At 42.6% G+C, this 13,291-nt stretch overlaps 1 protein-coding gene across 1 annotated transcript; it reads left to right on the top strand.

Annotated features, from left to right (window-relative positions):
• Positions 1 to 4,132: 4,132 nt before the first annotated feature.
• LOC127366971 (frizzled-8-like) lies at positions 4,133 to 6,979 on the top strand. Its single transcript, XM_051406456.1, has one exon. It carries the CDS (start codon positions 4,395 to 4,397, stop codon positions 6,129 to 6,131), a length of 1,737 nt encoding a protein of 578 aa, XP_051262416.1. The 5' UTR covers positions 4,133 to 4,394; the 3' UTR covers positions 6,132 to 6,979.
• The last annotated feature ends 6,312 nt before the right edge of the window (positions 6,980 to 13,291 follow it).

The following is a 13,291-nucleotide window of genomic DNA, read 5'->3' as shown; positions in this document are numbered from 1 at the left end:
GAGGCTACAAAGACAAACATTTCTGGGTTTCACAGCACGCCTCAGTGACTCTGTGAGAATCCCCCCACCCTTCGCCTTTTTCTTTGGCGTCATGAACTTTGAGAGCCCTGGGAGAATCGGGGGGGAGGCAAGACGGGAGGTTAGATAGAGGAGTGGTAGCCCGGAGAATGCAGAAATTGACTTCTAAACAGATGCAGTAATTCCATTTCCACCCCTTTAAATTTGGTATGCAGGGGGCCAGCTCGTAACCCTAAACCCACTATCGCCATTGCACACAGAAGGCGGGAGGCGTAGTCGACAGTTGGTGGCTGGGGCAGCCGAGTCTATCAGCCTTGTTAATCAATACGGGTTCCACTCTGATAGACAGCGATTGGTGTAACCGATGCTCAGTCTGCTTTTCTGTTCAGCCTGGTGGGAAGAGGAGGCACCTGTTTCCTGCGACTTTCACCTGCGGTTCACAGCTCGGCTGGAGACGGCTGGCCCAGCGTGAGGCATCTGGATCAGCCCCAAAAAGTCCCTGCATGACCATGGGAATGTCTGAGGAGTCTCATTTCATCATGAGAAAAATGTTCCACCTGTTCTGTCAAAATAATTGCTGGTAGAAAGTAAAGTTAAATAGGGAAAAGTGGGGAAGTTGTGAGCTATCTGGAGCCCTGAAGCTGCACAAAGATCCACCAAAATCATAAATGAGTAGCTGAAAATGCTATAAAAACTGCTGTAAAGCCTTTCCACCCAAATTATATTCTTGTAACATATGTACATTCTATGTGGTCAGGAAGCTAAAACTCAAAACCTACAATAACTTCACCTCTAATGCAAAGTCACCTATAGCTTTATTTTAAAGATAATAACAGTTTACAAATTGCATACGTGTGCATGTTTATTATATGTTGAGTAGTAAACACTGGAGAATTCTTTTTTTTTTTAAGTATAGATTTGAGAATACTGTGAACCTTTTCCTATTTGTGCATGTAGACTAACATAGCAGGTTCACCAACAATGTGTTTGTTTAGCTTTTGGCCTAAAAAAGTGAGGTCAAATATCCGGGAGACATACATGATGTAGCTGTTGAGCATAGCCATGATGTTGGAATTGGTCAGACATTTGATTTAAGTAGTTTAGTTAAAGTCAAAAGCAAGTCCCAAATCCTATTTTCTTGGGCAAGTCACGTAAAGTCATAGGTTGTGTCAAGTCATGTAAGGTCGAGTCCTTAGTTAAGGAAAATCAAGACTGACAATGTTGAACATTTTTAATATTTTATATTTAAACTGAAAACATGAAATGAACACAGACAAGTCAAGTCAAGGGTCTTTAAGTTACAAGTCGAGTCTCAACTCAAGTCAAGTTGAAAGTCACCAATGAGGTGACTCGAGTCGAATCACAATGACTTAACGTCAGCATTATAGAACAGAAACAGTGCTGTGAGGGAAAAGGTTACACCTCCACCAAACTCAGGCAATTCCAACACAGAGCCAGAGAGAACTGCCAGGACATCTCAATGGAGGAGAATACACACTGGCTTCAGCTTGAGTTCTTGGATGATGGTTTGGTGTGGTGGTTACTATGGGGACTAGTTGTACAACAGTTTGGCAGGGTGATAATAGAGGCTGCCCAATCTCTGACTGCCAGAGCACCTGTGAGCACGGGAAAGCACACATTTCCGTCTAAACACTTCAAATAATTAACTATAGATGGATATGTACGGGTTTATGTGTTCAAGCCAAGATGAGTTACAGGTGAACATTGCTGTGAAGCATTTGTGTGTGTGTGTGTGTCTCTGTGTGTGTGGCATTCGCTTGCAGTATCTACAAATTTTATATGTACTAGTTAGGAGATGGGAGATGAGAAGTATAACTGTAAAACGCTGATATAAGTTTAAACGTCCCTCTGCTGTTTTGACATACAACAACATCATATCACTCCTTAGAGGATACCAATAGCATTTTTTTTTTTTTTATTGTTTTGTCTGACTTTTCAGCCTGATAAGTACTGTACAGGAAAGTATCCGACATTTAATTTAGAAATGTTTGTGTGATTGCCAGCTCACTCAGCACCCTCAGAATTATCTTTTCACAACACACCCCACACAGCTGGAACCCCAAACTGAGCAAGAACAAGCATCCTCTAGCAAATATTGGAGTTTGAGGCTAATTAGTTCTGATAAAACCTGTGCATTGGAAACATGCTGCCCGTCTGCCAAACTGTCTCAGCTCCATTTGAAGCTGATGAATCCAATAATAAAAATCCGAAGTGTGAATGACTTTAATTAGTGCTATCACAATGCTGTATCTGCCCATGTTAGCTTATTTTCTTTAGGCTGAGCTCTGAAAACTGTTTACCCACACACACACACACACACACACACACACACACACACACACACACACACACACACACACACACACACACACACACTGTCCTGTTTGTTGGGCCCAGTGGTGTGTCACAGTAATCGCCGGCCCAGCATGCTCTGAGTGAAACATTGGCACCGGCGTTAAAACAAACAGCACCCCCTCCCTTTAGACCAAGACGACCCCCCGCTGTGGGCTAACAAGAACACATTAACCTCCCTTACCACACACACACACACACACACACACACACACACACATTCTCCCTCTATTTCTCCTGCATGCAAACAGACATATTCCTATACTGTCACACATGTAGACACATTTTCTGGAATTCTTTAACGCATGCATCCAACTCCGAGGGCATATTTTCACACACTGTCAGATCCACAGAGGAGACAGGAAGTCGTTGACTTTATCGGAGGGGGACTGGCGGCTGTATCAGACTAGTGCTGAGAACCATTTGTCTATGAATGACTGATACATTGGCTTTTCATAAACTTTGCAGCCCAATGAACCGTCATCTTAAAGGATTGGCAAATCTGTTTGTTCACCTGCTTTTACTCAGTGACTGAAGCAAATGTTTTCCTAACTACACTTGGTCTAAATTGACTATCATAGAACCGGCTTTGGAGAAAATATATAAAATAATTAAATAGAAAACTAACAATGATTGTGAAAGTAGTTGGCTGCATATTACTCTCAATACTCGACCATCAGAACAACTGGAGGTGAGAAATAGAAGATAGGAGGGACTTTGAATATAAATATCTCTTATACTCACTGAAACAAAATTTAAAAAAAGTACTTATTAGTGTTTCTTTAATATAAAAAGTTTTCATTTCAAGTAAACTACCAACACAGGCTGCAATAGTTTGCCTTAAAAATGAGAAGAAACTCAATGATTCAATGTTTTGTAGACATTTTTGGTGTTGACATGCACTGTAGCTATTGCAGGATTTAACCCTGTCACAGACAAATCTTAAGAGGACAAACACAGCGAGGTGCAGACCAGTGCGACACCTCTATCACATTCAATTAAGAATGGTATCTTGATGAAACTCATTGCTGCAACACAGATGAGTTGCAGCAGTATACTCAGTAAACTCCCATGTTAATACTCAAATATTACTTTATATATTTAACTTTTAAAATGTTCCTCTCACTCTCAAGTTTGAGTGGCATTTTTGTTTGTTTGAGAATTATTAAGTAATGAAAACGGCAATAATAAAACGATGTGTCAATACATTTTCTAAAAGCAATATGGACAGAGAAAGAGTTGAAGTGATGTGTGAATAAATAGTTAATGTTGATGAAATATGACCAACAGTTGTTAGCCAACAAAAAACATACAAAGCATTTATTTTTTCCCCTTTTCTCATAAAATTTGCATCATTGGTGCTTTGATGCATTCAGCCACATCCTGTATCCTGCTAGCCTAATAGGTTGGATAGGTTTATGTTAGTTTATTCTCCACTGTCTGCATCCCTAATTACATTTCTTCCTAATGTCTCTATTGTGTTATAACTCCCCCTCTCCTTGTTTGTAAAGGGCTGTGTTGTGTGTGTGTGTGTGTGTGTGTGTGTGTGTGTGTGTGTGTGTGTGTGTGTGTGTGTGTGTGTTAGGGGGGGTAAAGAGAGACAAAGTGATTATAACCCTTCCTCCAGGGTGAACATTTTAAACAAACACCTATAGAAGGAGCCCTTGATTGACTTATTCTCCCTCCCCGCCCATGCTGGGGGAGTGTCCTCGCTCCTCCCGTATAAAACCCAACGCACCCACCAGCTATAGAGCATGTAGAGAGAGACACGGTGCTGCTACACCGACACAAAGGGAGAGAGAGGAGACTGGCAGTATCTCAGTCTGTGTGAAAATAAAGCGCTTGTTTTTGGGATATTACAGACACCACACAGCATCACAAACTACCTGCGCTCTAGCATGAGTTCAGCAGCATCCCTGGATTAATCGGACTCTGCAGCCTACTTGCAAAGCGCAAGTTCGCTGGCACTTTGTCGAGGTCGAAACCGCGCACAGATCACAACGATGGAGAGGAGCATCCCGGGATGGTGCGTGCTGTTCACCCTCGTCCTGCATGGAACGGGCTGCATGGCCGCCAAGGAGCTCCAGTGCCAGGAGATCTCCGTGCCTCTGTGCAAAGGCATCGGCTACAATTACACCTACATGCCCAACCAGTTCAACCACGACACGCAGGACGAAGCCGGTCTGGAGGTGCACCAGTTTTGGCCGCTGGTGGAGATAAAGTGCTCCCCGGACTTGCGCTTCTTCCTCTGCAGCATGTACACGCCGATCTGCCTGGAGGACTACAAGAAGCCTCTACCGCCGTGCAGGAGCGTGTGTGAGCGGGCCAAAGCTGGCTGCGCTCCGCTCATGAGGCAGTACGGCTTCCCATGGCCAGACCGGATGAGGTGCGACCTGCTGCCCGAGCAAGGCAACCAGGACACGCTGTGCATGGACTACAACCGGAGCCAGACCACCACTGCTTCTCCCGTGGTGGCGAAGCCGACCAACCGGCCCCTGAAACCGTCCAACCCCAGGAAGAAGATCACCTACGATCGCCGCATCCCTGGGAAAGCACAAACCCAGTGTGAGCCGGGATGCTTCTGCCGTGCGCCCATGGTGCCAGTGACCAGCGACGGCCACCCGCTGCACAACCGCGTCAAGACGGGTCAGATCATGAACTGCGCCATGCCCTGCCACAACCCCTACTTCACCCAGGAAGAGAGGACTTTCACCGCCTTCTGGATCGGTCTGTGGTCCGTCCTCTGCTTCATCTCCACTTTTGCAACTGTGGCGACTTTTTTAATCGACATGGAGAGGTTCAAGTACCCAGAGCGCCCCATCATATTCCTCTCCGCCTGCTACATGTTTGTGTCCATTGGATACATTGTCAGGCTGATCGCCGGACACGAGGAAGTGGCCTGCAACAGGGAGAACGGCGCTGAACACATCCACTATGAAACCACGGGTCCTGCGCTCTGCACCATCGTGTTCCTGCTCATTTACTTCTTCGGCATGGCCAGCTCGATCTGGTGGGTGATACTGTCACTCACTTGGTTTCTGGCCGCGGGCATGAAGTGGGGGAACGAGGCCATCGCCAGTTACGCACAGTACTTTCATTTGGCCGCCTGGCTCATCCCCAGCATGAAATCCATAGCAGTTTTGGCTCTGAGCTCTGTGGACGGGGACTCCGTGGCTGGGATTTGCTACGTAGGCAACCAGAATTTGGATAACCTGCGAGGTTTTGTGTTGGCGCCGCTGGTTATCTACCTGTTCATCGGCACCATGTTTCTGCTGGCCGGGTTCGTCTCGCTGTTCAGGATCAGGAGTGTTATCAAGCAAGGTGGCACAAAAACTGACAAACTAGAGAGGCTGATGATCCGGATAGGGGTTTTCACAGTTCTATACACCGTCCCAGCCACTGTCATAGTGGCGTGTTACTTTTACGAGCAGCACAACAGACAGACGTGGGAAATTACGCACAACTGTACGTGCTTGACGGACCCGAACAGGCAAAGGCCGGACTATGCTGTGTTCATGTTGAAATACTTTATGTGCCTCCTGGTGGGCATCACTTCAGGGGCCTGGATCTGGTCCGGGAAAACCTTGGACTCCTGGAGGACTTTTTGCACGCGGTGCTGCTGGGGGAGTAAAGCCTCCGCGGGCTCCATGTACAGTGACGTGAGCACGGGACTGACCTGGAGGTCCGGGACTGCCAGCTCGGTCTCCTGCCCCAAACAGATGCCACTGTCGCGGGTGTGAACAGGGAACATCCCGCTCAAATGCATCTTATGTCATTAGACACTAAAGACTTAAAAACCAGCGCATATCAGCTCTTTTTGGGGGACAAAGTGGCGCAAAGGCGCATTTATTTGGTTGGTTTGGTAAATGATTCAAGGTGAGTCACCAAACTTCCAGTTTAGATGAAACGTTGGCCACGAGCACTCCCCTAATGTGAACTCTTTGAATTTGTGGTCATGTCTGCTTCATTCTGCTCACAAAAGTTAGAAAGATGAGTTTGGAAAGTGCTCCTTCCTTGCCTTATCCAAATGACGTCCATGGGTTTGAATAGAGGGGGTTGGGTAGGGGAGGGGGGTGGGTTGACTAATTGTGTTGGGATTGTCCATCAGCGTGTTGTAATTAGCACATTAATGAGCGCCTAATGGCTTCTCTTTAAATAATGAGACTGTCAGCAGCAGAACAATGTACCTGGCACGAAGAATGCAGAGTCTTATCTGGGCTTAATTGAATGCGTACAGCTGACAAGATCCCCCTTGTCGAAAGGTTACACGGTATAGCTGAGGCTCCCCTCCTTCTCCTTACTGTAAAGAACCGCTGTGTCTTAAACATAAGATTCACAATGAGACTGCTCTGCTTGAAATGAGAACGTCGCTCGGCTGTTTTTCTCCACAAGATGGATTTACACGTACATCAATCAATGCCTTAATACTGTCTCATACGGGTTGCATTAGCGCGTAAAGTGTATTTATATAATTATTGCTGTACATATATTGTACATTTGTATATGAAAATTTACGAGATTGTAAATATGTATAATTTCCACTTTGATAGAAGATTTTATTTTGAGAATAAAACAACTTTTATTGACATTTTCCCTCGTGCGTCCTGGTCATTCTCGCCAAAACTTTGTTGTGAGGTTTCAAAAAAAAAAAAAAAAGTTATGAAGCTGTTGTTGTCATGCATGCTGTCTTCATATTGTGGACTGGTGGCGGAAAGCACAAGCTGGTAAAATCTCAGTATCTGTGTGCGTTCTGGATTAATTCATTTCTATTTAAAAGTATGGTAACTTGCCTGTGTAGCCACATGGGATATGTAAGCTTTATTAAACCTCCCTGGTGCAGCAGATTTGCATGTTGTGACACGCAGGGAACAAAATCGACATGGTAATAGGGGCACTACAGGTGGTCTTCTCAGTTTAATGCCCTCCTGCGCTTTAGTCTTGTTATTAACTCTTGACTCTTGTCCTCTGTTAAACCCCTAATCTGGGCTAACTATGTCACATTTTAACTCATCCTATTTTAGAAGTCCATTCATTTCTTAAAGTCTTTTTAAACAGGTGGATCAGTGCTAGTCGAGATACATCATTCATCTTTTTTCCAGTGTTAATCCGCTTGTTACAAGAACTTTTTGTTCAAGAAAATCATTGAAATACGTGGGAAGAAAATATTCTGAGCACAGCAACAATTTTAGATCAAATACTTCCGTCATACATGTGCAACACATTCTTTAATTGGGGCGTTCAGGTTAATCTTAATAAGGTGGATTTTCCACAATGTTAAGATGCCTGAGGCTCATAATTAAGTCGTCAGTGAGGAGGGACAGACGTTGGAACCGCAGGCTGACACGCTCTCTGTCGTGCGTAAAGGTAATTACTGCCGTGCAGAGTGTGGCCCACTTACCGTGTGACACTCTTTAAACTGCCAGTATCTTCACTAAACTGTGGTTCAGGGAATGTTTGTGCGTAATGGCTGCGGGGGCGCGCAAGTGTGGTCTGTTTTCGCCTCTAAAGTAAAGAAAATCCGGTATATCCTGAAAGGTTTTAAAACTATTCATGGTATTTCTGGGTCATTCAAAAACTCAAATACGCATAACAAAAGCTGATACGCTCCAATCTCTGGAGGAGACTCTGGACTCCACTACGTTGAAGGGAGACGTATAAATTGTATTGTGCTGCCACCTTGTGGTCTATCGAATACCTGCAGCCACCAGTAAAGCACAAAAATGTTAATTCAGCAACTGAATAGCTATAAAGTGTGTTTAATGTCTAAAAATATATTCAGTGTTAATCAGAGTGAGAAAATGTCCCTTGTTTCTGATGCAAGTTTGTGTTATCAAATTCTTCCTTTTAAGTAATTAAACTTCCCCTAATATCCTTTAAATGTTTTTGAAATAAAGTTTTCAACTCTCTCTGTTCTTTCCAACACTATTTGTTGGAAATATTCAAATCCAAAACCCTCGTGTTTTTATCGCTGCACTGATACATCAAATTCAAATATTTTATATATCTTGTACATTAAACTTTTCCTAAAATTATTATTAAAATATTATATTCCAAGATATATATATATAGAGAGAGAGAGATGTATGGGGGAGAAAAGGCTCACCACTGAGGGTTTGAAAAGTGCTACATATTGGTACCTGGTAGGTGAGTCAGAGTTGAAGAGGTTAAAGTCACTTCACTGTTTTCTTCCTGGCTTCAGCATTCAGACAGTGAAACAAGTGGAAATTCCTGACTTTGACACTAAATGGCCAATTTGTTGCTGTGGATACCCAATTAATTGTGATGGAATACTATACACTGAAGTAAACAAACCAGTTGCTTCCTGCAGACGTCTAATTGTTAAAACTTTGACATATGTCAAATTTGTCTCCAGACAGCAGGTCCTGTTTGCTCTCTTTAATGAGAACAAATTGCTCTGCAAGTGCTTGTTAACCATGTGACAAGTTTGCTTCCTCCTCCAGTGGAGTGTGTGTGTGTGTGTGTGTGTGTGTGTGTGTGTGTGTGTGTGTGTGTGTGTGTGTGTGTGTGTGTATTTGTGTTGTGGCAGGGGGTTGGGCATGATTCCTCAAGCCCAAAAGCAAAAAAGATCAACAGAGGAAATGGGTTGAGAGGTCGTGCCGGATCCATCTCCTTCGAATATAAACAAGGCGCTGACTTGTTGGTTCAGGAAGAGCTCATCACAGAGAATCCTATTGGTGAAATTCAGATAACTCTTCTCCATTGGTTCCAGTTAGGATGTTTATGAATGGCATCTTTGTCTAATGATCTAATTAGTTGTCTGACTCCGATTGGTTCGGGAATAAATCATGTTAAGATGTCTGAATGGCTTACATGTGCTGTTAAAGGTCACACAGCAGTGGGAGCCTATAGGTTCAGAATGTATACAGAGCAGGCTGGGAAGCATTTTGCCTTCAATAACAGCTATTGTCATGTCATGGCTGATTTACAATGCCGTCTAAAACAAATATTTCTTCTAGGCCTGACATGCCTCGTGATGGACAGATGACCACGCTGCTCTCTGCCTGCTGGGACACACGACGACCAAGAAGCCAAAGAAAATGAAATAATCAAGAGTACACAGTTAGGGCTGTGCTGTTTTCTCCAAGGCAGCGCAATAACTGATTTATTGGCCATTTAGGGGCAGCGCAAACAAGCTACACACACAACACAGGAACTGATATGGCTAACTTGTTCGCAAACATGCTGTGCATTATTCATTAGCCACCTGGCGTATTTAAGTCCAATATTTACTGTTTTTAGCGTCCCGTAACTCCTGAGGAAAATACAGTATACCAATAACGAAGCATGTGAGAGTGGCGAGAGTCAACTGTAGCTACAGGCCATAAAACTAACACAAACAGTACTAAAACAAAATGATTCATTGGCATTAAAAGACGCAATAAAGCTTAATAGAGCTAAAGTCTGTCACTGCGAGCCAACCCTGTCACACACACGTAGTCATGGGATCCATTGTTCATATAGAAATATTGATTATAGCCTCTTTAATGTTACAGGCAATAGCACAACAGTACATGTATACAGTTAGCATGCCATTAGGCCTATTGGTTAAAGTTTGAGGGGTCTTCTCAGGAACTTCGGTGTTGGACATGTGGAAGTTTTGACCCGCTGGTGGCGATGGATGAAAACCATTAAGATAAAGGCTCATTCATCTCACATGTATATGTAAAATGTCATGCAGGGTGAGGGGTGTAGAGGTGAGAGGTCAAAGGTCATGTTTGTCATTTCTGGCATTTTCTGCAGGGCCAAAAAAAAAGCAGCCCAAGAAAGTTCTTCTCATACCTTCTCTTAAGTTCTATTACATGCTTGCTCAAGTGTAATTATTAGTTTTAACTTGTTGTTTGGGACATATCTGATTCTCTGGTCAGTGTTTCCAGACTTAAAGAGGGACATGAAAATCAGTTTACTTACTATTCATTGCGGTAAACACTTGTTAAATGTCTTCTATGGGTCAGCCACAATGTACAAAAACATAATCACATAGATGCCTGATCAGCCCACCCCAGCATCCCTCCCATCCACCCACCCACCCACCCCTACAGGTCAGACTATTCATTCCTTAAGAATATGTACCCATTCAAAGAAAAAATAAAGGAAAAAAAACAGTAGAGAAACAAACAGGATAGTTGCAGAGGGGGGATCAAATGAAACAACAATAACTATTAAACAAACATGTCGGACTCACACATGATAGTTAGATTCAATATTTCTGTGAGTATACCAGGAGTACTGTCTCCAGAAATGTTAATAAATCTTTTAAACTTCTCCAGGCTGTCCCTCCAGGTTGTACATTATCCTTTTATCTGTAATACATGACTCTAATTTATAAGTCCAGTTGTTCATCTTTCCATTGCATGGCTTTACACATGGTGTTAATGAGGGCAATTCTAATAAATAGGAGTTTATTTGTATTGACTTTCATCACAAATGTGTGTTGGGCTTTGATTTTTTTAACAGAAAGCCTATGTTAGGAACTGTATTCTTATGAACTGCACTTCACAGGTAAGGTTAAAAGAAAACTGCTGCTGAGTTGCCTTATGGGAAGTGTAGGATCCAGTATTTTCATTCTAAAAAGTGAGAATAGCTCTACCTCTTCAGTTTCAATTCTGACCATTTTATTTTAACGGGTCACTCCAACACCCCCCAGCTTTATGAAAATGGCATAATAAGTCACAGAAGTACTCCTTTGATTGAATAGCAGAAACAGAACTCATGAGTTTTTATCTGCTTTGTGAGAGTTGATAAATGCACCAAGGCTGTAAAATTAATTTAATTGGTTTTTAAAATGGCACACGCAAGACTTTTAGCTTTCTCCGAGGTACAGGCAAGGAAGATTTAAACCCAAACAGCTTTTCAGTTTCAGTTTTTATGGTGGTTGTTATTTGCAGAAGTATAATCAAGAGAAGCATATTATTTGTCAGCTACCTTGAAGCCCTTCAGCCTTCCTTTACACAAAACCAGCACTCTCGGATCAGTCTTTCTCTTTTTCCACCATACAATCCCTCCATCATCAACATCAAAGGGAGACAGAATGGATTTTGTCTTCCAAGCCATGGCCATCCGGGAAAAACCCCAACCCACCCCCTCCATCTCCATTCATCTAAACTACAATCTTAGAGGTGAGGAGGATGCTGGGTAATCAATATTTTTGATGCCTCTGACATCTTCTCTGATGTGCTGTTGTGGTCAATGTTCAGTTTTCCCTCCTACTTCTCAATCTCCTCTGTCTGTCACCCATGAGATCGGAGCGTGTTATTGCACCTGAGGCGGACGCAGGTTGACGCATTAACTTCAGTTGAGGAGGAGATCGATGGGCAGCGAAGGCACCGACTCCTAATATTCTGCTCTGTATTGATGTCTGAACACAGCTGTACAACACAGAGTGCACGTATGAGCCATTTTGTCTCTGAATGAGATATCTAAGTTAAATACATTTTTATTGAAGAAAACTCAGATACATGACAACTTTATAAATCATAGTAAGCCTTTAAGGTTGTAAAAATCAAAATCCCTTTGGAAATAACTTAATAGGCCTTAAAAATTAACTTTCCATAAAGGGATTCTGAAAATGTCTTTCATATTTGAGTGGTAAACAAGGTTTATTCTCAAACATGTATATAAAATATTATATATGATCTTTTTTAGGTTGGTAAAGGCAACACTAAAAGTCTTATCATTTCATATCTTTACAGAAAGAGTCGCCGGTCTCCAGAAATGTTTTGATTTTCAGCCAAGTATTTAAGGTGCTTTAGCTTTACATTATCATTATCGATGATTATTTTTTAACTTATTTTAAAACCTATCAAAGAATCAATCCATTCCACCAGGATACTTGATGTGGTATGAGGAAAACAGTTTATATCCTCAAACTGCAAAGTTATGACTGCAATAGTTATCACTGACCACTAGATGGCAGTAAAAACAACATTAGCCTTAGGATTGAATGCAGGCAGAGATAACCCAGAGAAGCGTCCTACATGTACCAACATTTGAAGGATTTCTTTGTGGGTGTCATCCACAAAATTCTGGTCAATTAAATCAATTAACTATGTCGTACCATGTAGTATCTCTTTTTTTCAAACCTGTGAAATGTCAATACGACAATAAAAAGTTCTATATATAAACCTGTGTTCTGGTGCAAGCAAATTGTTCCATATGGTCTTATTATAGATCGCACAACAAAGGGTGCTTTCAACATGGCTGATATCATGACTACACCATGTGTGAAGACAGACATGGTGGCTGGGATTTGGCCAAGGACACATAGCTAACAAAATTGTTTCGTTGTGTGTGTTTAGTGTTTGTGAGTGTCAGCCACTACAGACGTATACTGTTACTTTAGGGACACTGTTTCGTGTGGATGTTGCGTGACGCATGTGTAAGGGTCACTGGGTTTGCTTATCGGACCTCTTGACCTCCACCAGTGACAGTACAATCCTTTCTCTGAGCAGCCGACTGACCACTGGCCACCTTGCTAATGTTTCTGCACCTCTAAGCTGCCCCAAATACCACAGCAGAAGAAGAATGAGAATGGTATGGAGGCATGTGTTAGGGTCAAGGCTACACTGGAGGTAATGGTGGTGTGAAGGTGGTCCTGTTGGATTGTCAGTTTTAAGCAAAGTTAAAATTTATATTTACAACAGTTACTGCAGCCGAGAGTTTTTTGGTCCCAGAATGATGCTTTCGACGCTTCTGAAAATAAAGAAAACACTAAAAGCACACAGCTCACAGTGATTGCAGAGAATTCCCACAAGAGGACAACTGATTAAAAAAGAAAAACAACTTTTCCATGGGGAAAATGACTGAAAGATGCTGAAAACACCCTGTATGAACATAAAATATCCTAGATACACTGTGAAATCAAATGGGATTATGATCATGA

The sequence above is a fragment of the Dicentrarchus labrax genome, unplaced genomic scaffold (assembly GCF_905237075.1).
Source record: "Dicentrarchus labrax unplaced genomic scaffold, dlabrax2021, whole genome shotgun sequence".
Taxonomy (NCBI): Eukaryota; Metazoa; Chordata; class Actinopteri; family Moronidae; genus Dicentrarchus; species Dicentrarchus labrax.
The sequence above is the reverse complement of the archived record's forward strand: the minus strand, read 5'-3'. Positions and strand labels throughout refer to the sequence as shown.